This window comes from Megalops cyprinoides, chromosome 23, assembly GCF_013368585.1.
Source record: "Megalops cyprinoides isolate fMegCyp1 chromosome 23, fMegCyp1.pri, whole genome shotgun sequence".
NCBI lineage: Eukaryota > Metazoa > Chordata > Actinopteri > Elopiformes > Megalopidae > Megalops > Megalops cyprinoides.
The window spans coordinates 18,169,481-18,193,966 of NC_050605.1; the positions used below are offsets into that span (position 1 = coordinate 18,169,481).

Below are 24,486 nucleotides of genomic sequence, written 5' to 3' on the forward strand. Positions count from 1 at the left end.
TGCTTGCGTGTGTGTGTGTTTGTTTGTGGGGGGTTGCATTTTCAGTAAAGTACTCATGCGTTTTCATTGTACTTTCTTGGTTGCCACTGAAAAGGACAGTAAATTGCTGTTTGCTTAGTTTGTGATGGGCGTGGCTCAGCTCTGTCAGAAAGCAGGGCTCCTGTGACCTCCTGGACCAGTTAGTGAGGCATGCTTGCGTGGTTGCGTGCTTACATACCTCTGTGTTCCCCCGGGGGGGCTCGTCTCGGTTTAGTTATGGTGTATTTTTAAAGTGCATTGTGGGCATAAAAGATAGACTAATGGGCGACCTGAATGTGTCAAAAACACCAAAATGGCCCTGATTTGCACCGGATGCCTTGGGAGCTTCTGAGGTTCGCAGTGCTGGAAGAAGGATGGGTTGCTGTGGGGGATTGGCTAGGCACACGTCTGGGATGCTTTTCGTCTCTGGTGTTAGCCTGATAGTAACACAAGACAGGCGAACTGAGGGCGTGCAGTACGTGCAGCTGACCTCAGGTCAGCAGGGAGGGGCACAGTGCAGCAGTAGGGTGGACCTGGCGCAGACATGGTGCTGTGTTGCTGCAGTGCAGCCTGAGACGGGAGAAGCTGCTGATGATGACGGCCTGGTGATTGATGCTATCCCTGTGCGTCGCCCCACCCCACGCTCCGAATCATTTAGCCCCATCGTAGAGCTTAACGGGGGAAAAATGCCTGCGTCCAGAGCAGCAGAGAGATTTTGTCTGGAAGCTTTTTTTTTTTTTTTTTTTTTTTTTTTGCACGATGTCTGAATACTAATTCAATTTATTTCACCTGGAAATAAAAAAAGCTGAAAAAATTATGCAAATGCATTTTGTGCGCTGTGGCCATGAGGTGATGTCTTCATTATCTGGGATACCTCGTGGCAGAAGCTGTTATAGAATTCCCCAAATGGTCCTGCTGTGGGGAATCGTAAATCCCTGAAATGTGAAAGTCAGGGGTAAAAAAAAAAAAAAAAAACAGTTTCCCATGATGTCATTAAGGACACGCCATCCTCTATCCTCTATTTATTATTTATGCAGTCGTGCGTATTGATAGTGTCGATCCGCACCGTGAAGCAGCGGGGCTCGTATCCGCTAACGCTGCGCCAGGCTCCCCTGTTCTTCCCATTAGAGCCTGCTGTAAATTTTACCTTTAGCGAGCGCTAACTTCTCGATATGTGCCTGTTCGTTAAATCCCGTGCTAATGAGGAGTGGATTTTTGACCCTGTTCGTTTTCGCAGCCTGAAAGCCACCGCGGGCCTCGAGGTGGAGGTTAGTCCGAGGAATCAGAGGCGGTTTGTTTGACGCTGGCCGTTGATGGCTGACAGTGAGCGGAGGAAGTGGGTCTGCGTGCATATGTATGCTGTGCGTAGGAGCTCAGGAGCTGTGGATGTCTGGCTCTGCATCTCCAACGGCTGTTAGTTTAAACAGAGGGAGATTGATGAGTCACCCATGTAATCCATACATATAAAAGCTTAACTGACAAAGAGGTTCCTCACGAAGAGCCATAACTGGCCAATGAGAAGACATGCTTTACCTTTCGTCGTTGAACACTGGTTCACCTTCACCAGGGCGTATCATCTTTTTTTTTTTTTTTTATTTTCCTGTTGAGGTTTTGTTTTGAAATCTTTCACCTGCATCTCCAGGTTTTTTTTTTTTGTTTTGTTTCAGGTCAGCCTCCTAAGGGCTGTTTTGTTTTAAGAGGAGCGTTTCGAAATTGACCGTGACCAACGATTTGTCACGCGGTGTGGGGGGGCATCGGGCTCTCTCCCGTTCTGCTCAGCGATGGAGAAATTGTACTGAATTACAGGCCAGCGCGTGCTGCCCTAATACAATAGAAACACCATAGAGCCAGCGTAATGCGATTTACCTGACTGTCCTCCAAGAGCCTGCTGCATCGGGAGCGGGGGGGTGAAACAAGGGAGAAAGACAGCAAGAAGGTAAAGTGGAGAGGAGTCGGGGGGGGGGGGGGGGGGGGGGGCAAGAGAGAAGGGTTGGAAGAGTGGAGAAGGTATAGGGGCTAACAGGAGGGATAGAGGAAGTGATGGGGAGGGAAGGGGGGCAGGAGATTGTGAGGTTGATGTTGGGAAGAGAGAGAAAGTCGGGGGGGGGTAGTTGCATGGGGGGAGGAGAGAGGTATTGGGGGGTAGTTGGAGTGGGGGAGGAGAGAGGTGTTGGGCAGGGGGGGTTATTGGAGAGTAGGTTTAGAGAGGTATGGGGGGGTGGGAGAGAGGTATTTGGTGGGAGAGGTAGCTGGAGGAAGGAGTAGAGCAATATAGGGCAGGGGGGGTTAGTGGAGAGTAGGAGTAGAGAGGTGTTGGGGGTAGGAGAGGGGCGGGAGAGAGGTATTTGCTGGGAGAGGTGGTTGGAGAGGGGAGTAGAGAGGTATTGGGCAGGGGGGAGGGTTCTTGGACAGGAGGGGCAGAGAGGTAGGTAGGTAGGGGAAGGGGGGGGTTTCCTGCGCTCATTAGGGAAGCTGCCGTGCTGCCAGCTGCAGGGTCGGGGGGGCGTCTCGGAGGAAACGCTGAGGGACCGCGCACACGCCGGCCTGGAGCGGCTCATGAATATTGAGGAGGTGGCTCTCGACGGCGGCTCCTGGCAGCCGGCAGCAGCTGGTCTGTCAGATAAACAAGCTCGCGAGCGCCCGCCCTCCTCCCCGGGAGGGGGGACAGGGGGATGTTAGCGGGACGGGCGCACCCTCGCACCCTCGCCCCCTCGCCCCCTCCCGGCCCTGCCGCCGCTGCCGCGCGCCGTAATTACAGGCCTAAGTGCTATAAATTGCTTTTTTGTTTAGAAAGAAAACCTGAGGTGAATGGCCCTCGCATCACAGTCCACACAAGGCCGGCGGTCCCCGAAGCGCACTGCCGTTAATATCTGTCCGGCTGGCTTAAAACGGGTCGGCCGCTCCCGCTGATCAGGGATGCTCGCGGATATGAAAGACAATAAAGAGCAGATGGCGGCGCGTAGCGTGCGCTGCAGATACGAGATCGTTTCACTTTGCTTTGTTGTCATGTGTGAGTTCAGTCAGACTTCAGCCTCGATCAGCAGCTGCGGACGTTTTTGACACATCTTGTTGCATAAGGATGCAGAGTCATGTTGTGGGTATGAGACAGCTCCCAGTGTGCTGTTCCCTGCCCTTTAAGGTTTTATATAAAATACAGGCTTTTATTTTTTCATTAGCTTTCCTTCTTGAAGGATTTTTTTGTACAAGATTATAATTGCTTTCCCGTGTTATCTTTTTATGTTGAAGAGTTGCGCATGTTTGCTTTTACAGATAAAGTGTCAGTCAGAGCACTTCTAGGCCCTTGTTGAAGAGGAGGAGAAGGGGAGAGAGGAAATGGAGTAGAGGAAAAGAGCAAAGGATAGAAGATATGGGGGAGAGAAGGAGGAAGGTATAGAGGGAGAGCAGAGGATAGAATAGTGGGAGGAGAGGAGAGGATGGGGGTACAGGAGGAGCGGAAGACAGAGGAAGTGTGGGGAGAGATGGGAGAGAGAGGGGGTCAGAGGTGAAAAGGGGAGAGTGTAGCCAGAGGAGAGAGGAAACTCTAAAGTGGAATTCAGAAGACAAGTCAGGGGAAAAGTTCCTTATATCGGCCATGAGAAACGTAGCTGGCCTAAATGCAGGTCAGCGAGGAGTGCTCCATTTTTAACTTGCGTTTCACTGAGGTAATCATATTTCCCCCTGGTTTTGGGAGGAGCGAGCATTACCTGCTACCTGCGCCGGGCGTGTTTGAGCCTCCCGGTGCGGGAAGTCGCTCGGGCAGAGTGAAGGCAGCGGTGTAGGAGGCCCGGCAGGTGGTGCGGCGTGGGCAGCGCCTGTTTCCTAACAACCGCTGAGGAGGATTTCAGCAGCGCTTCTCACATCATATTCATTGTTGTTAACAACAGTACCCGCTTCGCCATTCTTATTTTATTTCTTTATTTATTTCTGTTTCCCTGCTGCAGCAGTGGTGGCGGCGGCGGCTTGCGGCTCTCCTCCGCGCCGTGACCGTGACGCTGCCGTTCCGTGACAGTGGTGCATCGAATGTAATTTAATGGGATTTAATTCAATTTGCGCGGGGTAATGAAATCAGGGCCCCGTGCGAGAGGGGTCTGCTGCGCGGCCGGTGATTTATCGCGGCGTCGCGGGCGTTGCCGTGGTGTTGGCGGCGTTGGCGGCGCGCGGGGCTCGTGCTCCAGGTTCGCGGTCGGCGAGGGGGCAGGTCGGTGGGGGGGAGGTGTTCCAGAAGCCAGTTGAAAGCCGGGCTGCAGGTGGCGGTGCCGTGTTTTGGTAATGGAATCGTGCCACGTAAGCGCCGGTCTGTGGCGGCGGTGTCGTTGGTAACAGAGCAGCTCTGCGCCCCTGCTCTTTTTCGGGCAGGCGCTGAAGGACCCGCCTGTGGGATCGACAGGCTGTTGTGAGGTTCCCGTATTAACGCCTCTGTGGCTGTTCTCACAACGCCCCCCCCCCCTCCACCCCCCCACCGCGTTCCCGTCTGCCAGCCCCAGGGTTGGCGCGGTGCCTGTCCTCGCTTGTAATCATGTTTCTTTCCATGGGGGCTTTTGGCAGGAAGGGCCACGAAGAACCTCACATCAATATTCTCCAACCAGATCCCTGTTGAGCCTGAGCTATACCGAGGCCCCACATACAACCAGCATTGCGTAACACCATGGCCCCCTGCCAGCTCACCGCTAACACACGGTTACAGCACGAGTACTTCAGAGAGTGTCATATTTTAATATTCTTTCTGATCTGTGATCTGTGACCCACATGGAGGAGTAATATTCTCCCCGGTTCTTTTTGTGTAAATGACTTGCTGCAAAGAGGTCTGCATTCACTCAATGAATATCTCATTTATGTCATGGAAGATTCTAAGGCTCTCCTTCATAATTAATCAGCAAGCGTTTGAATGCCAATCCCAGCAATTGGTAAGTGAACTTGTGGCTAAATATTCTGCTAATTGAATATTGATTCCGACCCCCACACAAATTCCATTATCACCTCTGTATTTGGACACTGGGAGAGTGTAGTGAACACACAGAAAGAACATTGGATCTTCATCTCGCAGTCTCTCACAATGAGAAATGCGTTCAGTGGCTGTGGTGCTGTACTGGCTAGATTACGACCGCACCACACTTAACAAACTTTTTTCTTTTTTTTGTAAAAAGCTTTGGATTGTGGAGATGAAAGTTGTGGAGACTGAGGGCTTTCTTCTCTGGCATTGAGTGCGCTGGAGTGGTGGGTTTTAGCCTGCTGTACCTTTACACAGGGCCAGAAAGCCCTTATGCACTGATTCATCCAGCTACTCAGGTATGTGCTCATCAGCCCGTGTAGTACACACATGCCTCATGTAGAACGTGCTTTTTCAGTTGCTGTTCATAGATCTGTGATGCCAGAGCGTTCACATTGATCGTAAAGCTGTGCTTTATCTGCCTTGCACAGGACCGGTTTTCTTCTCTTTAACCTGTGCTGTGAGGAGCAGGTATTGTGGGTAAAAATGCTTATATTGTGAATTGCGTACATGTCAGGTCTGTAAGCCCTGTCAGGCTCAGGCTAAGGGTTATTTTTCACTGGGAATGTGGTGAAAAGATTGCGACTTTCGCCTTTTATACAAAGCCGGCAGTGTAGCATAATGGTAAGGAGCGGGGCTCTCAACCCAGAGGTTGCTGGATTGAATCCTGTCTGTTGCTGCTGCTGTACCCTTGGGCAAGATACTTAACCCCCAGTTTCCTCAGTAAATATCCAGCTGTATAAATGGATAACACTGTAAAACCGTAACCTGTGTAAGTCACTCAGGTTGAGAGCATCTGCTACATGGCAGTAATGTAATGTGATGTAAAAGCCACTTGGTCGGTGTTAGAGCGACGAGTTTGCCGCTGTAAACTGCAGACGGACGTGTGTTTGTTTGCTTCTCACCCCAGCCTTGAGCTGCGGTCTGTCACAATGGCATGGAGGTATGAGCTACGTATCCCTCTATCAGCCCCCCCCCATCCCCCCCCCATCCCCTCGAGGCTAAAGCAGACTGAGTGAAGCGGGGCGGTGCTTTCATCTTGTGAGGCGGGGAAAATGGCCTGCGCGTTTCTCCATGAATAAGACATCCACAATCCCTGCGACAGCCTCCCCAGAGCCCGCGCGAGCCCCGCAAGGGCCTGCAGCTCAACAGCGAAGAGATTAAGGAGATGATGATAATCACTGAATGAAACGCTGAGGGGAGAGCGCACTCTCAGGCTTCTGCGCAGGTGCGGCGGCCTTGGAAACGTACGGTAGGTGACAGCGGAGAGCCTCTGATAGGCCAGCCCCCCCCCATCCCCCTCCCCTGTCTAGACTGCCTCAGCAGATGCTGTTCATTGGTATTCCGTGTGGGTTCGAGAGCAGGGCGTGCGCGCTATTCGCAGAGGCGTGACCTTCCAGTGTCAGACGAGTTACGGCGATATGGATGCACTCGGAGCTCCATGGAGGGGGGTGGGGGGGTCGTTACTGGCGCTCGTGGGGGCCGCCCACCCTCAGCCTGCAAGGTCAAACGTTGGGTCGTGCAGGCCCGCGACCACTTCACGTTGTCAGGCCCGGCTTTTCGGGGAACGAGTCGACCTTTTTCAAGCACCGGCACTTCTAACCAACAGCCAGACCACAGCTCTCACTCTGGGTTCTATTAAAGTAGCGCCCGCCGCTGCCAGCAGGCAGGGAGAGAGTGCTGTTTGAATAAAACAGGCCTTCCTGGCATCGTGTTTCACAGCCTGTCAATCACTGTGATAAGAGGTGCTTCGGCTGCCGGGACGGGGGACCCAACCGAGCCCCCCCCCCCCCCCCCCCGCCTCGCGAACACACCCTCCCGGTCTGAACCAATGAGTGCCCCTAAAGAGCTCCTGGCTGCCTGACTGACGAGCCTATCGAGAGATCTCTGGAAGCACCGTGCGGGGGCACTGGACACCGTGATCAATCTTTCTGCTGCCCTGTTAGCGCTGTTTTTTTTTTTTTTTTTTTTTTTTACTTTGGTGCAGAGCTTCCTTAAGGGGGAAAAGGATGTAGAGACTGCTGCCACATGATAGAACACAGGACTTGCCCTGATTTAGGCTATTTATTATAAAGGGACAGATATATGGTGTCTAAGTGTCTATTTTATGTACATATATATTATATACATGTTTAAAGTATATACACAATGTGTATTGTTACAGATACAAAAAGCCATGCAATATGTACAGCATATTTTGTGCAGTCCTATGAAACCTATCGTTTTCACAATAAATAGTAATAAATTATCCCACTCTGTTAACTCTGTACATTTGATACACTCGTATTTACATCAACAGCTTTGGATAAAGTTGTTCCCTTATTGATGCATTTGTTTTACCTGATGAGAGAAATATTGGCATCTCTTTTTTTCTCTCTTTTTTTTTTTTTTAAACGGGAGTTCAGAAAAGTTCAGTCTTTTACTCCACGTCCTCGGAGGAGAGGCATTTCTGCCGGAGCTCGCTCTCCTCGAAAGTCACCTTCTTGTTCCGCTTGGGGTCGATCCAGGAGTTGTGGATGACGGTGTTGTTGGGCAGCGGGTCGGCCTCCACGATGGACACCACCCGCTTCTTCATCTTGCTCTTGAGCACCTTCTGGAACTTCTGGCGGGTGAACGCGTAGAGCAGCGGGTGGAAGATGGTGGTGCCGTAGGCCATGACCAGGAAGCCCAGGCGCAGGCGCACCATGAGGTCGCTGGGGCCGGCGCTCAGGATCACCGTGTTGAGCACGGTGATGGGCGTCCAGCACAGCAGGAAGGTGGAGACGATGAGCAGCGACATGCGGAAGACCCGCCGCTGCCTCTCGCGGCGCTCGCGGTGCCGCTTGACCGCCCGCCGCAGGGCGATGATGACCGACACGGACGTGCGCATGCCCAGCGTGGGGTTGCGGCCGCCGCTGCTCTGCGAGGCGTCGGTGGCCTCCTGCTGGGCCGTCAGCGAGATGGCCTTCTTCTTGCGCGCCTTCTTCTTCTGGCTGGCGTGGAAGCGCGCGCCGATGCGGATGTTGAGCGCCTGCATGATCTTGGAGTAGGTGACGAGCATGACCACGGCGGTGAAGAAGAAGATGGGGATCTGCGCCAGCAGGTGGTAGTACAGCCCCAGCTCGGTGTAGTACTGGTTGGTGTGCGCCACCGCGGCGGTCGCCGCCGCCGCCGTCTGGTTGCGGTCGGCGCCGGGGCGGCTGAAGAAGCCCACCTCCATGAAGGGCACCAGGAAGCTGAGGAAGGACAGCACCCAGATGGCGGCCAGCAGAGCCGCCGCCCGCCCCATGGTCAGCACCCGGTTGGCGGGCTTGACGGAGATGTCGTAGCGGTCCAGCGTGATGGCCAGCACGTTGGCGGCCGTGGCCACGCTGGCGAAAGACACGCAGGCCTCGTGGAAGCAGCACACCAGCACCGTGTTGCCCTCCAGCGAGAGCAGGATGACCACGATGGTCAGCGGGATGCAGCAGACGCACACGATCACATCCAGCACGTGCAGGTTCATGGTCACCACGTTGCTGACCGAGTTGATGAGGTTGGACTTCATGCAGTAGAGCACCAGCACCGTCAGGTTGCTGCTCAGGCCCAGCACGATCTCCAGCATGAGGAAGCCGGTCAGGGACACCTGGAAGCTGACGGGGTAGGGGGCCGCCGTGGCCATGGTGCGGCTGAGGGACTCAGTGTTGTCACGGACAGTGACGTTGCTCATGGTGACTTCTTCCTCCAGCGCGGGGGGGATATGCATTATCCTGTAAGGGGGAGTGGGTGGGTGGGTGGGGGGGGGGGGGGGGGGGGGGGTGGGGATAGTGGGAGGTTTTCATCAGCTACCAAAAAGCACAGGCATCACAAGCTCAATCATGTGAATCTCCAACGCTGTATGTCTTTTAACTGGGACACCAGATCTCTCTTTTTTTTTCCAAGGGACAGAATTAAAAAAAAAAACCTTTTATGTGTGAAATCTGTCCACCGTGGTTTTCGCCAGTTTTTTTTTTTTTTGAAACATAAGAAATGTGCTCCAGTTTTAAATTTGGAACGGCAGAGGCAGCCTCTGTGCTGCGTACCTTGTGAATTTGGATTGGAAAAAGCGCTGTGGATTGGATTGTTTTAATCTCAGTAGGGGTTTTAAGCAGCGGTGCTAGTGGCTGGGTCACTCTTATTGAGATTCTCTCCACAAAGCAGCTCTTGCCACACTTTGATTATTTCATCACGTTGCAAATGAGTGATTACTGTGGTGGAAAATGGGAGCCACAAGCTGTCTAGTCCTGCTCTCTGAGAATGGACCTCCAGCACATGAACACCTCTTATTACCCTAGTTCTCAGTAAAAGGACGCTTGTGTATCACGGTGCATTTGCTGCGTTTGCATAGTTAGTTCTTGTCCAAAATGAACAGAGAGCGAATGATATGAGTGTGATATGAGAGATTGATATCAAAATCAAGCATGGAGGTTTTTTTTTTCTTTGTATTTCTACATACAAGCCAGTGACATGTTATAACTGACTATTCCTAGGTAAACAAATAATTTATGGGAAAAAAAAGCTTCAAAATGCCTTTCGTTTCACCGGAGCTTGGAGTGTTTGTGTGTGAGTGAAGGAGGCTGGTGGCAGTGTAGTGTCGTGGTAAAGGGCTGGGCTCATGGCCGAAAGGTTGCTAGCTTGATTCCCCCCTGGGGCACTACTGATGTACCCTTGGGCAAGGTCCTTAACCCACAACTGCCTCAGTTAAACATCCGGCTGTATAAATGGATAACATTAAAAAACTGTGACCTATGTTAGTCACTCTGGATGAGAGTGTCTGCTAAATGACAAATAATGTAATGGAGGCTCTTGCAGGAAGCTTATTTAAGGTGATTAAGAGGGGCAACACAGGTGGTGATTTGGACAGGAGGAGGTTCTGCAGAATGAAGGAGTGCAAAAGGTATAGGAGGGAGAGGAGGTGGGGTACATGGGAGGGGGGGGGGGGTCATGGTTGTGCAGGAGGACGTGCAGTAGGTATGAGATGGGGGTCCAGGGTTAAGGAGGAGGAGGTGCACCAGCTTACAGGTTCTCAGAAGGTGGAGGTTTTTAAAAAGGAGGTGCAGCAGATGGAAAATGCAAGGTAAAAGATTCAGAGTAGGAGGTGTGGGTACAGGTTGTAAAGATGGAGGTGAAGGTCACTCGTAGGAATGTGCCGGAATGGGAGCCACATGACAGAACTAGAGCCCCCTGTAAAGTGGTGATTAATTTGGGGTCCACGCCCCGTGCCGACCCGTGACTTACCCTTTCCCCGAGCACTGTCTCCGCCTCAGGAGTCCCTCAGCGGGCCAGATCCAACTTTCCCAGGTCCAGACACGCTGTCAGTACATCCCACCATATTTAAAAAAAAAACAAAACAACTCTGGTTCCTCCGCAAGCACACGCTCTTGTATTCCACCCACCGCCGACCCGGGGTGCGAGGCGCCTCCCTCCGACGCCCCTGGGCCGTGGGACAGCTCTGCGCCCCCCCCCCACCCCCAACCTGGATTGGCTGGGCTTGATGAGAGGCGGGGGCTGGACCACGTTGAGCTGGGGCGCAGCGTCAGTGAGAGAGCAGGAGCGTGTTTGTTTTGGCTGTGGGAGCGCGGCTGGGCAAGTGGGTCATGAATAAACTGTCCGAGCCATCTCCGGTTTGGACACACTCTGTATTCCTAGCCAGCGGCGGCAGCGGCAGCAGCAGCACGGTGGATATCTAAAGCGCACAGCCGCGGTGTCCCCCTCTCCCGAGGCCCGGGAGGACATGGGCATTGTATTGTATCCACGTGTTGGCGGTGCCAAAGGGTCCCTCTTCCTCCAACCCTCTCCTCAGTTTGCGATCTGCGGGTTCATTCCACAGCGGGTCTCCTCCCCCGGTCAACGCGCACTCCGATCCGCGGTTCTTATAGACGCTAAATGGAAACGTTTCCCCAGGAGTATCTGTGTTTGCGAGGCCCGGCGGGCGGGCTGGCGAGTGGGGGCGAGGAGGGGAGGGAGCGAGCGGGCGGTGGCGGTGCACAGGCCTCTCGGGGGCCCTGCTAATGGAAGTGCCCTTCACACTCGCAGCCTCATCACCTTGCTCCGTCTTAAAAGGTCCATGGCCCGCAGCACGGCGGGAGCAATCCCCATTGAATTGTAAATCAGAGAGAGAGAGAGCCCTCCCGTCCGACGACTCCACCACCGTGCACACCTGGCAACCCAGAACGGAGAGTGTGTGTGTGCGTGCCTGTGTGTGTGTGCTCACGTAAGATTCACCGCAAGGTCGTCTTCATGAAATGAAAATGAAAGGGGGTCCGGTCCGTCAGCCACGTGGCCTGTAGAAGGCGCTCTCGTTCATGCGCTGACCCCGGAGGAGAGAGTGATCCAGACCAGAGAGCAGGTCATCTGTCATCGGGCTGCCCAGCAGTCACTTTCAGCTGGACGTCCTGGGGAACAGAGAGAGAGAGAAAGAAGGATTGTTAGTTGGGGGGAAAAACAGAGAAACTCATCTCGGAGGAGGACAGAGGTCATGATGCCCGCCCATATCTCTACATGTGTGCAAAGGGCTGGATCTGTTTTTAACTGTATGGGTAGGATGGTTGGTCCGTCCCTGGCCAGGATAGCAGAGTGTCATAAGGGCTGCTGGAAGGGGTCCAGATAGATGCAGGTGTTTGCATGCATGCCTTGCGCTTTTCTGTGAAAGCAGCCGAGCCGTTTCCCTGTGCTAGGTTTCCAGTAACGGGGCTGCGGTTTCCCTCCCGCCCGGTGCAGCCGTGAGGACACTGCCGTTGCCACGGCCGCGGATTTGTCAGGCAAATGAGGCCCCCGACCGCAGCCTGATGCTAGGAGCTCTTTTGGTCCGCTGCCCTCGGGGACACAGACCAAGGACAGGGCCCTGTGAGGAGGACAGGGGACAGGAAGCGCAACCCCCCCCCCCCCCCCCCCCATCCCATCCCCACGTTGCACAGACACGGCTGATGCTGTTCGAATGGCAGGAAAAGCCTCAGACACCCCCTAACAAGCGCTCACAGAAGAGTGGCAGGTTATCACTGAGCAGCACGTTCACAGAGAGACTGTGTTTTTCATACACACACACACACACACACACACACACACACACACACACACACACACACACGCTCTCAGAGGCAGGTGTTTATCGTACTCCAGGTGGCGGTTCAGACTGCTCCTAACCTCTCCAAACTGGATCGGGTCTCATTGTTGTCCACTCTCTTAGCTCGTATCTCTATTTATAACGGGCAGCAAACTTTCCCCCAGGCTTTAATGAGCTGAAGGTACACTTTGGATTCACAGGTGGAAAAGAAATGATGCATTTGCATTAAGCAGTAGTCGGACAGCAGCTTATTAACACCGGTGTGGCGTGTGACTAACGCGTGGTGTTAAGTGATTGTGTCTGGAAGAGTAGAGGCAACGAGCTGCCACAGCAGGCTCAAGTCTGAGAAACATCCTTCAAGGCATCAAACGGCGTTCAGCTCAGCTTATTCGCAGCACAAAAAAAAAAACAAGTGGGCTGCAGTCACAGATCGACAGTTAACTGCACCCAGGAAACATCTCGCACAATCCCAAGGCAGTCTGTAAAAATGAAGCCTGTTTTGCGGTTTAAGCGGTCCATGTGCGCACGCACACACACCTGTGTGTGGCACGCGTTTGCGCTTGCTGCACGTTCGCGGAGCTCTGAGCTGAGCGCCGTGTGCGTCGCCGAGCGCCGGAGACGCTGGGCTGTGTCACGCAGCAGCGAGCGGGGAGAGGAGCCCGGGAGGGGAGCCCGGGAGGGGGGTCGTTACCTGGCAGGAGAGGCATGCCGGGGGCCCCGGAAGCAGCCCGTGTTTGCCGGTGCGCCCGGGGATCCTCCAGGAGCTGGTGTTCTGAGAGAGGGGAGCTGGAGACCTTCCCCTGGAAGCGGTCGAGCGTGGCTGAGCGAGTGAGCGGGCGCCGTGGCGACCGCGATCCAGGGTCCGGTGTGGAAAACGGCAACAGAGGAACGCACGGAGACAGTCCAACTCTGCCGATGCTCTCTCGTACGCTCTCTCTCGCTCTCTCCCTTCCACTCTCCCCCTCACACTCTCTCTCCCTCCTGTCTCTCTCTCTCTCTTGCTCTCTTGCTCTCTCTCTCTCTCGCTCTCTCACTCTCACTCTCTCTCTCTCTCCTCTCTCGCTCTCTCCCTTCCACTCTCCCCCTCACACACTCTCTCCCTCCTGTCTCTCTCTCTCCTCTCTCTCTCTCTCTCTCTCTCTCTCTCTCTGTCTCTCTCTCACTGCAGTGGTTTGCAGTGCTCCCTCCTGCCCTGATTGGGTCTCTTGTAATAGGCTTAACCCTTTCCTCTCCGCTGAGCAGGTCCCTTTGTTCGGTGCTCGTCCTCTTCCCAGCTGTGATTTCTCCACAGAGGGATGTGACATCCTTTACGTTTTCAATGCACCGTGTTTTTGAACGGCTCCCCTCCCCGAGTCTCCGCAGGCGGCTCCAGGACACGGGCTAGACCCTCAAAAGGGACGGCAGGGAGTGGGCGCATGCAACAGGAAAATAAAATAAAATAAAATACTACTGGACGCATACATGAAATATTAATGCAAGCGAGCGCGGTGAAAATAGAACCCTTTCCCCCGTGGTCAACGAGAGAAGGAGAGAGATGGAATGGGGATTTTTAGTGGAAGGAGAGGAGAGAGGGGGAGGAAGAGGGAGAGAGGCACGGTGTCTGATTGATAGTTTTAATTATGTTTCCCTGTCAGATTACAGGGGGAACCGCTCTCCGTCCATTCATTCCTATTTGGTTGATTTGCTGTGTGTATTCAAGGCCAGAGGGCGGGTGTGGGGCTGGTAAACACGCTGTGGAGGTCCCCCAGGAACCGTGTCAGGACGGGGGGGCGCGGGGGGAGGGGGGTGTCTGGGTGATATCAGAGGCATTTGTGTGTGTGTGTGTGCATGTCTGTGTGTGCGCGTGTGTGTGTGTGTATGTGTGTCTGCACACTCATGCTCCGTTACTCTTCTGGTCGATGTGACTGCACTCAACAGACTGTGTCTGTCATTGATTGAAACCAACTGATGGAAAAGACCAGCAGTCAGCACAAGCCCTCTAAGCGCTGCACACCCTTGTGACTGCTGTACAGCTCACCCAAACAGACGAGCAGTCCTGACAAATTCATGATGAATGGGACGATTGTTCTGTTAAAAAACGGGGGGGGGACCGGAGACCTTAAAGGGGGTCATTCAGCCCAGCGTGACTTTAGTGTCTCAAGAACAACTTGTTACAGTAAAAGCGATTGACTGTCATATATCTGTACTCTTCATCACAGGGGGGAGTGTTCTAGATGTACGGTATTGTCATGGTTCATGTCTGGAGGTGACCTCCATGTCTTCAGGTTTTTTGTGGTTTGGTTCCAGTCATGATTCTGACTGTTAATGGTTTTTTTTAAAGCACTGTGTGTACACTAAAAACTGCTACGGCTTTATACTTATCTTAGAACCGTTTTACAGCCTGAGGCTGCTGATTTGTATTTGTCTTTAACCTTCATAGGGACATTAATTGCAAATTCACTTTTCCAATATCACAGAACTCAGGGGTGAAGGAAACTGTTTTCAGGCTATTAAAATATTCAAGAATATATAAATAGAATCCAGAATTGGGCAGACACCTGGCAAATTAAAATTTTACATTGCCAAAAATAAAGTTTTAAAGTAAATTTAAAGCAGAATTAAATCATGGTAGGTTTGCTATGATAGTTGGATGTGATAGGTGAACCAAGTCTGTCTGAATCCAGATATGGTGCTGCAGCAAGAATATTCACATAGGATACTGGAGTACATAGTAAATGGTATTTATAAATCAAAATATTACTGTTTCACAATGTCAGACAGCATGAAGGACAGACAGTTCTTCACACCACACCTGAATTAGAACAAAAGTTCAGAGGATGGCAACAAGACAGGTTCATTCAAATTTACTGGTTTTCTATAACAATAACTAATAAAGTGGTTATTAAATATTAAGGCCGAAGTTGATCTGTGTGCTGTCAGCATTAGGAAAGAGCAGAAGTAGAAGAAGGCATAAGGTAAATTTAACACTGACACTAGCACACACAGAGATTACTGCATGGAACGGTTCACTGGGACACTTTGAAGGTTCAGGACCGGGTAAGCATGGATAGTCCGAATGTCCTGTTGTCTTCATTAAATCTCTTATGCTCTGGTGTGTGTGTGTGTGTGTGTGTGTGTGTGTGTGTGTGTGTGTGGATGCGTGTGCATGTGCTTGTATGTGTGTGTGTGTATGGTGTGTTCATGCACATTTCTGCGTGCGTGTATTAACACACGTGCATATATATGTGTGTGTATACACAATGTGTGTGCGTGCTTGTGCGTGCGCCACTGAGCACCGGATGAAGAGCAGCTGAGATGCAGAGGCCAGAGAGGAAGGTGAGGAAGTGCCTCTCGCTGTCTCTGTAGATGTCATCGGAACGTGTGTGTGTGTCCAAAGCTCTTTCCCCCGCTCGTCACTGTGAAAGAGAAAGAGCTGTGCACATCGCATAAACACCTCGCTCTGATACCACATTAACTGCAACAGCCGCCGTTTGTCACCTGTCGGGGGACTCAAGGTGACGCACTCCGTCCCTCGGGAATTGCACGGAAGCAAATATGACCACTTTCGATTGACAGGCCCATGTGAAAGCTTATTCCTTTTTTAAAGGAAAAAAAAAGTCAAAAGAGATGGACTACGCTCCGAACTTGGCGGCGCTGAGCAGAGAATGCGGTTTAATATTTCATGGGGGCATTAATATTTCAAGCCTGTTTTCTTCGTCCCCAGACTCCGCGGTCTGATATTTGGTGCATTTTTCTCTCCTCTGTTTCCCTCTCTCTCCTTCTCTCACTCTCTCTCTCTCTCTCTCTCTCCTTCTCTCTATCTCTCTCTCTCTCTCTCTCTCTGTCCTGCTCTCTCCTCTCTCTCTCTCTCTCTCTTTCTCTCCTTCTCTCTATCTCTCTCTCCTCTCTCTCTCTCTCTCTCTCTGTCCTGCTCTCTTTCCTCTCTCTCGCCTTCTCTCCTCTCTTTCTCTTTCCTCTGTCTCTCTCCCTCTCTGTCTCTGGACAGTGAAGTGCCCCTGATGCCTGCTGAATCTGATTCTGATGCTGGCAGTGTAGGGTTTTATTTCCACGTTTCCCCTACACGTCGGAAAGACGTGTCTCCTTCAGCATGGCTGCGTGAGCGAAGGAAGGCATCCAGGACCTGGCGACGATGCTCTTATCTCGTTACGCCAGCGGGCGTTGGGGGGGGGGGGGAGTCGGTGAGGGGAAGCTTTCCTGTGCTCAGGCTGAAAGCGTGTGATTGTTCTAGATTAACACGCTGAGGTCTCCGGCTAAATAGAGTCATTAGTTTGAAATATTCAAGTGGTCTGTTCCATTTAAATCACGCCACACTCCGCGGCGCAGGGGCTCCAAGAGGAGGTGTGGTGACGGAGGAGTCCCTGGCAGGCTCACAGATGAGGGCGACGAAGGGGGGAAGTGTACCTCTTGCGGGGGGTCGTTTTGCGTGACCCAGTGGGTGGGGTGGGTCACCCACAAGGAGCGGATGTTAACGGGTGAAGTGCTGGCCCACCTCAACCAGTGAAGCTCTTGTCTATCTTCCCCACAGATATATGGACAGCAGTGTTGTGGAAGCGGTGTTGTGGAAAGGAGCAGGGCTCATAACCAAAAGCTTGCTGGTTTGATTCCCTGCTGGGCCACTGTAGCTGTACCCTTGGGCAAGGTACTTAACCCATAATTGCCTCAGTAAATATCTAGCTGTATAAATGGATAACATGTAAAAATTGTAACCTGTGTAGGTTGCTTGTAAGTTGGATAAGAGCATCTGCTAAATGAGAATAATGTAATATTTTAATTCTCACGAACACTGCGGAGATTGGAAAAACAGAAGCATCCTCACAGTATTATTGTTAAACAGTAAAGAGGTCACCCACCACACTCACACACACACACCCGCAAAGAAGGCTGACACGTTTTAGATTGCTGAGGTGTCTGTGGTGGCTGATCAGGGTGTAATTACGTGCTCCCTGGTCTTAGAGATTGCAGATCTTGGTATATCGGTTTACGGAGTGGAATTCTTCTCTACAGCAACAACTGTCCTGTTCTAAAGAAGTGCTAAAGCTCACACTGACCCAGATGGATCAGGACGCCGAGTGGGAATTGGCAAAAAGTGATTACAGAGAACTCACAACATCACTGCTGACTGCCTGAACAGTCATTACTGATGACCATCTGAACAGTCATTACTGATGACCACATGAATATTCATTACTGATGGCCATCTAAACAGTTATTACTGATGACCGCCTAAACAGTCATTACTAATGACCACATGAACGGTCATGACTGATGACCACCTCAGCAACCGTCACCGATGAACATATTGACCATCACAGGTCAGATCACCCATGACCACCCGAGCAGGGAAGAAATTTCACCTGTCCTGTCGCCTGTGGATCTCATGATGCCATCTTAGGGCATCAGATCCTTTGAAGCTTGTGTGTTTTGGCAGCTCAGACTCCCTTGTGATCCAAGCCCAGGACCTGCGATGGCCATGATTTCTTTTGAATGGATGAATGGTAACCGCTGGACTGCGGTTGAGAGGTGCACAGTTGGCAGGTGCGTTCAGGGGCACTAGCTCGCCGTGCTCTGTTGTCGGTTGGGGCGGTATACGGCTCAGGGCTCACTCTGAGTGACTGAGTGACCGAGTGACCTCCCACGTTACGCTCATTTCCTCTGCTGTGGAGGATTAGAGGCCTTTTGACTCCCTTACCCTTATCCTCCATTCTTTCAGCACTCTGTACAGTCTCCCTCTCACTGCACAGCCCAGCCGCTCTGTCTCTCTCGGAGCCCAGCGTCCCACTGCAGATACATCATCTGACCTGTTCTCAGCTCCCTGGGCCTCTCTGTTACTTTCGCTCGGTCTCTGGACTGTGTGTGTGTGTGTGTGTGTGTGTGTTGGTGGGCCGTGTAGGGAGCAGCGTGTAGACTTTTCTTCCGGTGTGTTAAATTTCGGGACATCGTGCTGGCTCGAGCTCGTTAAAAACCACACACAGAAATTGTATTTCCTCAAGGCGCCCTGTGGTTGTTGTAACAAATAAAGTTTGACTTGATTGAAGGACGCACAGCCGTGGCTCGAGAGCGTATCAGACTGCTCCATCTTCTGGATTTGGAATCGGGCTGGGCCGATTAATTGGTTAATTTTTTTCCAAATTTCTGTACTTCCAAACTTCCTCTGTGTCCCCGGGATCTGAGCCCGTTCGATAGCCGCCGATGCTTACATGTTAGCGACAGACAGATGGAAGGGAAGCAGTTTGGGGGGGTTGAGGGAGGGAGTGGGGGGATGAATTGGGAGAAGGGGGGGTTATTCCCCAGGTCCTTGAGAAGGTCCGGTGGAGGAGCTGCTCTTGGTCACGTTCCCAGTGCCTCTGGGGCTCCCTTCGCGTGTGGACTAGAGACCGGCCTGGCGGGCCGGGTCAGGACCTGGGCCTGACTCCGGCGCCGTGTCCCTGCGGACCGCGGGACAGCTGTGTGCTGGGGGTTGGGGGGGGGGGGGGGTGGCGGCACACTGAGTGCGGGATATGGGGGGAGAAGTGGCGATCGGAACACCCCGCCCATGAAGGGCTCTGCTGGATGTGACGTGTCAGTCACAGTGATCCATAAGCCTGTAGCTGCTGGGTACTGTAACAGACACTGCTTAAGATGGATGCAGCTGAATATGCTGTCACAGACACATTGTTTATGGATGTAGGATGTAGATGAAAGTACTCTCCACCAGTCACACTGCTCAGAACATGTGGCTTGACACTGCCTCTGACGCTCTGTGTGGAAAGGGTGTGGCTGGATAGTGCAACTGACATGTTTGAAAAGGATGTAGTTGGATACTGCATCCAACACCCTATTTGTAAAGGGTGTAGTTGTACGCTGTAACTGACACATTGTTTGTGAAGTGTGCAGCCGGATAGTCCAATTGATGTGCTGTTTGTTAAGGTTATAGCTAGATAATGCAGCTGCCACACTGTTTACGAAGTGTGGCTGATTACTGGAGCACACAGATGGGGACAGACTGTGTTGATTGGTTCATTTAGATTTACAGGTATATTTCTGAGGTCCCTTCAAGCCATTGAAAAAGTGCGTGGAGGAAAATGTTTAGCAAGCCAACTAGGCATTTGTCAGTGTTCTTTCTCCTAATCGGTTTTAAATTCCTTCTGCTGACAAGAAAACTACAACATTCCCGGCATTAGCGCTCTCTGTGTAACAGATGGTGTCAAACTGAAAGAGTGATTTCTTAAACTGGCAACCGGGAGGAATGTTAACAGTAGCACACACCATGCTTGGGCAAGGTCAGATATGCATGGCTTCATATTAACGCACCAGGGGTGGCGGATCTGTGACGCATTTCAGCTCACATGTGAGCTGCAGAGACCATAACTGTTGTCTCCTCTTATGATTATTTTTGATACATTTCTCTCTTCCAAGTCATTCTGTTTAATTGCTCGGATGATAAATTACCAACCTGTTTCTAATAGTGGATTTTCTCTTGGGTACAGTGTGGAGTAGCCAGAGAGGCTTTTAGCTTTAAGGTCATTATTTGAAAATAATAATAGAACGGTCTTGATGTTTTTCCAGATACATCTTCAAGGAACCCCCCGACACAGACACCCGCGCACACACACACACACACACACATTCACACACACACTTCCCATACGTCCTGACGTGACCCCTCTCTGCGTTGTGGAAGGTCGAAGTTGAGCAGCAGAAGTGACCCCATTAAAAGCTCGCGTCCCAAACAGAACCGACACCTTTGGGATTTATGATGGACGTGCGTGCCCTCACTGTGGGGCCACTGCCCCCGGGACGGGGGACGCTGGAGAGGACTCCGGTCCCACCACCTCCCCCCCCCCACCCCGCCACCAAAGTGGACGATTTTCCGCTCGCTTCTCGGAAGCGCGGGACTTCCTGTGGAGGCCCAACATCTGTTTACATTCGCAGTGTCAGAGAGCAGAAGGAAGGCGTGGGAACAGGGAGCCGCGTCCGCGGGGAAGACTGGGAGCTGCTGGGATATCACAACCTCCGAGGGGGGGTGGTGGGGGGGGGTCTCTACCGTCACCCGGCATCCTGTCAGAGAACACCCTGGAAGGTTTGTTGCTCATCGGTTGGTTTTGGAGTCAAACTCATCAAATAAAATAAACACAAGGGCATAAATGCTTATGTTAAGCAGGACTTATGCTGGTGTGGAAAGTGGAGGTCTATAAACGCATTCCTAAGAAGATATCGTATTCCTCCCATGCCAGCAGCAGTGACTGGAAGACTGTTTTGTCTCTGAAAATCACTGTAGTCAAACAAACTGCCAGCTTTTTTGTTTTATTCTGCCCAGCTTTTGTGGCATTTGGACTGCCACCCTGTCTGTGCTGTAATCCCCTGGTAACTCTGGCTTGCTCAGCCCAGTGACTTCAAAACAAACCTTTATCCGTTCGTCCAACAACAGGGGAAGCACAATGGAAGAGAGATTCCCCTCGCGAGAAATGGGCTGGCAAACCCCGCATAGGCCATTAGGTTCAGACAGCCGAGCCGAGACAAAAGAGCTCTTAATATCGCCCTGCCTTTTCAGAGGGGTTTATTGCTGCTACGAGGGACATTAATCACCCATGTCTGAAAATATGGTTCTTATCTTAATATTTTTCCTGTCCTGCTGGCCTGCAGTTTCAGAGCCATTTTTGGAGCCAGACTTTTGTCATTCGACTGCCGGGCTATGTTACCTTTTCCAAAGACATGACTGGGAGACTCATCAGTCTGACCAGAAATGAAAGTTTATTCCGTACAGTGGTCCACAGCAAGTTCTGAAGTGAGGGTTTCTCACCCAAGTATACATGAAGAGATATGAACGGGCGGCAGTGTAGCATAGTGGTTAAGGAGCAGGTCTCGTAACCTAAAGGTTGCCAGTTCGATTCTCAGATGGGGAACTGCTGCTGTACCATCGGACAAGGTACATAACTCACAATTGCTTCAGTAAATATCAAGCTGTTTAAATGGATAACATTGTAAAAAGATATAACCTATATAAATCGCTCTGGATAAGAGCGTCTGCTAAATGTCAGTAATGTAATGCAATGTAAAAACATGTGTGGCACTGACGAAGCACCACTGTTTGATCATTGGCAGGAAACATTAGCATCTGATTAAGCCACACATTCCTGTGCAGACATGGTGTGTGCCACCGTGACGAAGTCGAGAAGAAAATGCACACGTGGTGTGTCATCTCGATGAGATCAAGTAGTTGGAAACATTTTAAAACGGAAAGCGTACGGCAGCTATCACCTTCTGGCGTGCCGCTCAGGTCAGAAAGGAGGTGTGAGAAATTTGCTCGGCATCCTGTCGGTCCAGCGCGTAGCTCCCCCCCCCCGGAAATATACGTGACTTGGTTCCGAAAGCGCGGTTCCAAATATTCAGGCGTGCCACTCAGAATCCCATAATTCCTGCAAGCGAGCAGCTCGCTGGATGCAGATTGTTTATTTTGTCAGAAAAATTGGACTGCCAAAAAGCCCAGAAAGTGATGGAGCTGCAGCCAAAATCCTGCCTTATGCAGAAGCCTGCTCTTTGTGTCTGAGCCAGTGCACCCTGCTACGTCACACCGGACGCCTGTGCAAGCTGTGCTAAATGTCAGTAACTCAGTTACAGATGTCTTTGTACTTTCTTCATAATCATTGAACAGCATTTAAAAAGCAATCCGCAGCATATTAGCAAAGATTCTTGCGGTTATCTGGCAGTTAAATGGTATGAGGGAATGGAAGCAGAGCTTGAAAAATGATTGTAAAAAATTAATGTGAATTATTGTACTAATTATTAGTATTAATTTCTTGGTGTTAATTTGATTGGACAAAACTGTCACAGCCACAGGAAGTGAGAGTACCTTTTTGTTCAATATTTGCCTAATGGCGCAACAGAAGTCTTGTTTAAGCTTATCTGTTGCTTTAGGGTCTAATTACAGATCCTGGAGAGATCTCCAGAACATCACAGAATGCTGTTTGCCAAGGATGGTGGTAGAACATAGTACAATAAAAAAAATTGTGATAGTCAAAATGTATGTTTATTCTTAACATTATCATGATTTTACTTGCAACAAGAAAAAAATACTGAATACAGAGATGGGTGTAAGCACAGCAGTGCAGCTGTGAAAGACACTTCATAGTATCCTCTTTCTAGGACTCGAAAAGAGCACTATGGGCATCTTTAAGGATGAAAGAAAATGAGTGTGAACCAGAAGGACAGCTTTGTAGCCCACACACTGCGCTGAAAACACTCAAAAAATAACCGAGTCATTTTTTTTTTTTAAATGATTTTTCTGTATTTCGTTCTGTATTACAATGCAGTGTGCCACTGCATTGTAGAGCACACAGTGCTAGCAATTTGCGTGGTGGCAATGAAATGATCAATGCGAATCATTCATCATTGCTACTGTTATTTACGAAATGATTGGATTGCCTAAAACACTGCTGAAATATGCTTTTTGATGTATTGCATGTATTTGTTTGAAGCATTTATCTGAGGACGTTTCTAAATTAAATATGAGAAAAATGCTCTTTCAAGCATAAATATCATTTGGATGTGTTTGTGCTGTATTAGCAGTAAGTGAATGGGGGACATGCACAGACATGGGGGGTATGAACTCTTCTGGCGTAACCTTTGCTGGTTGGCGCCTCTGGTTGTTGCAGAAAGGAGAGCAGTTGATTCGGTTCCCGTCTTCATCAGTCAGTGACAGCGTTTTGGCTGCAGGTTCCTGCAGGGTGTGTGCGTGCCGTGAGGAGACGGTGTTGCTCCGGTGGTGGGGCTCCGTCTCCCCCAGGCAGGCGGCGGAGCAGGTGCTGCTGTCTGCACCCGGAGGTGACGGGTCTGGAGCCGGGGAGCGGCCGGGGTTCACTCCCCACTGACTGCACTGGGACGGCCGCACTGGGGGGGTCATCTGGATAACAGCCTGTGAGGAGGGGGGGGCGGGAGGGAGGGAGAGAGGGGGAGCAGGAGGGAGGGAGAGATGAAGAGAGGGCGGGAGGGAGGGAGAGGGGGCGGGGGGAGAAAGGAAACAGATGGAAAGGTGAGTTAGGGAGGACAACACAGAGGTGCACTTTACAGGAGGAGTGATTACGGGAGAGGAAGATACATTACAGGGGGATTGTACAGGTGATGGGGGTGTGGAGGGGAAAAGAGAGATTGCAGAAGTGACAAAAAAGAATGAAAGGGAACAGACAGATGGAAGGGTGAGCTAAAAGAGGAGAAGACAGAGGAACATTTTAGAAGAGAAGTGGTTATGGGAGAGGGGGATAGGTAAGAAGGGGGATTGTACAGGAGCTTATGGGGGCCGTGGAGAGGAAAACGGAAAGTGTAGAAGTGACAAAAAAAAGAAAACAGACAGATGGAAGGATGAACTAAAGGACTACAGAGGTATGTTTTGGAGGAGGAGTTATTGGAGAGGAGAATTGGAGAGAAGGATAGGTAAGCGGGAGATTGTGCAGGGGATTGTAGAGGGGGAGTCGAGAGGAAAAGGGAGATTGTAGACATGACCAAAAAAAAAAAAGAAAACACAGATGGTATGTTATCGGAGGAGGATACAGAGTAGTTATTGGAGAGGAGAATTGGAGAGAAGGATAGGTAATAGGTGGATTGAAAAGGAGATTGTAGAGGGGGAGAGGAAAAAGGAAATTGTAAGAACGATACTGGGAACCCACAGAGCATCACGGATCTGGGTTTTAGCCTAGGTACTCTGCACCTGCAGCACTTTCTCTGAGAGGAATCAAGTGCCCTGCGTGCGATTACCGGTGTCGTTAATCAAATCCCTCATCTCTCAGAGACTCTCTGTGTCCTAATTTAGTTGTGGGGGACTCTTTGTAAGTGTTTCTTGATCTCTCATTCTCTGTCATAATGTTCTGTGGGACCTCATAGGGGCAGCTTGAGTTATTTGTCTAAGGATGTGTAGCCCTGATTAGTGAGGGGGAAAAAAAACCTTTCATTTACATCAGAAAGTACACTGAGTACAGGGTCACACCAGACCTTGCCTCAGATTGTATTTTTAAACTCTTAAATTCCCGGGTGGTTGCTGTAAATAGAAATTTGGTTTACTTTATTTTAAGGCTACATCAGTTAACGTGAACCAATGTATTATTTATCATGAATAAACGATTATATGAGACACTTACAAAGCATAAACAGGACTTATGTAGACTTACGCCTAAAATACTTACACATAAATACTGTACACTTACACCTAAAATACTTAAACATAAATACTGTACACTGCATGCCAAGTATTCCAAAATATAGTGTTGTTTTACAACGCTGTGATGCATTAGAAGTTGTCACTAATTAGATGTTAGTGTGAATTATACAGTACGTTAATTAGACATAGAGGTGTGAATGGTTTCCACTTTCCTATAGGTGCACAAATAGGATGAACCACCCTGAGCTGATGGTTAACAAACTCATCTGACAGTAGTTGGTCATTGGTAAAGGT

At 50.8% G+C, this 24,486-nt stretch overlaps 2 protein-coding genes across 3 annotated transcripts in view; one reads left to right on the top strand and one right to left on the bottom strand.

Annotated features, from left to right (window-relative positions):
- cog5 (component of oligomeric golgi complex 5) overlaps positions 1–24,486 on the top strand; it is a 111,700-nt gene that overhangs the window by 9,381 nt on the left and 77,833 nt on the right. Inside the window, exon 1 of one of the 2 annotated variants that reach the window (XM_036517917.1) lies at positions 4,887–4,922. The exons of the other annotated variant lie outside the window; for it this stretch is intronic. Within the exon in view, the coding sequence (XP_036373810.1) occupies positions 4,904–4,922 (19 nt within the window). The 5' untranslated portion in view covers positions 4,887–4,903. Of the gene's footprint in view, positions 1–4,886; positions 4,923–24,486 lie in introns of those variants that run through there. 2 annotated transcript variants of the gene reach the window in all.
- LOC118770316 (G-protein coupled receptor 22-like) lies at positions 7,100–13,020 on the bottom strand. Its single transcript, XM_036517918.1, has 3 exons — positions 12,757–13,020; positions 10,241–11,397; positions 7,100–8,733 (listed from the first exon to the last, which is right to left on the bottom strand). The coding sequence occupies exon 3, from the start codon at positions 8,727–8,729 to the stop codon at positions 7,425–7,427; it is 1,305 nt and encodes a 434-aa protein (XP_036373811.1). The 5' UTR covers positions 8,730–8,733; positions 10,241–11,397; positions 12,757–13,020; the 3' UTR covers positions 7,100–7,424.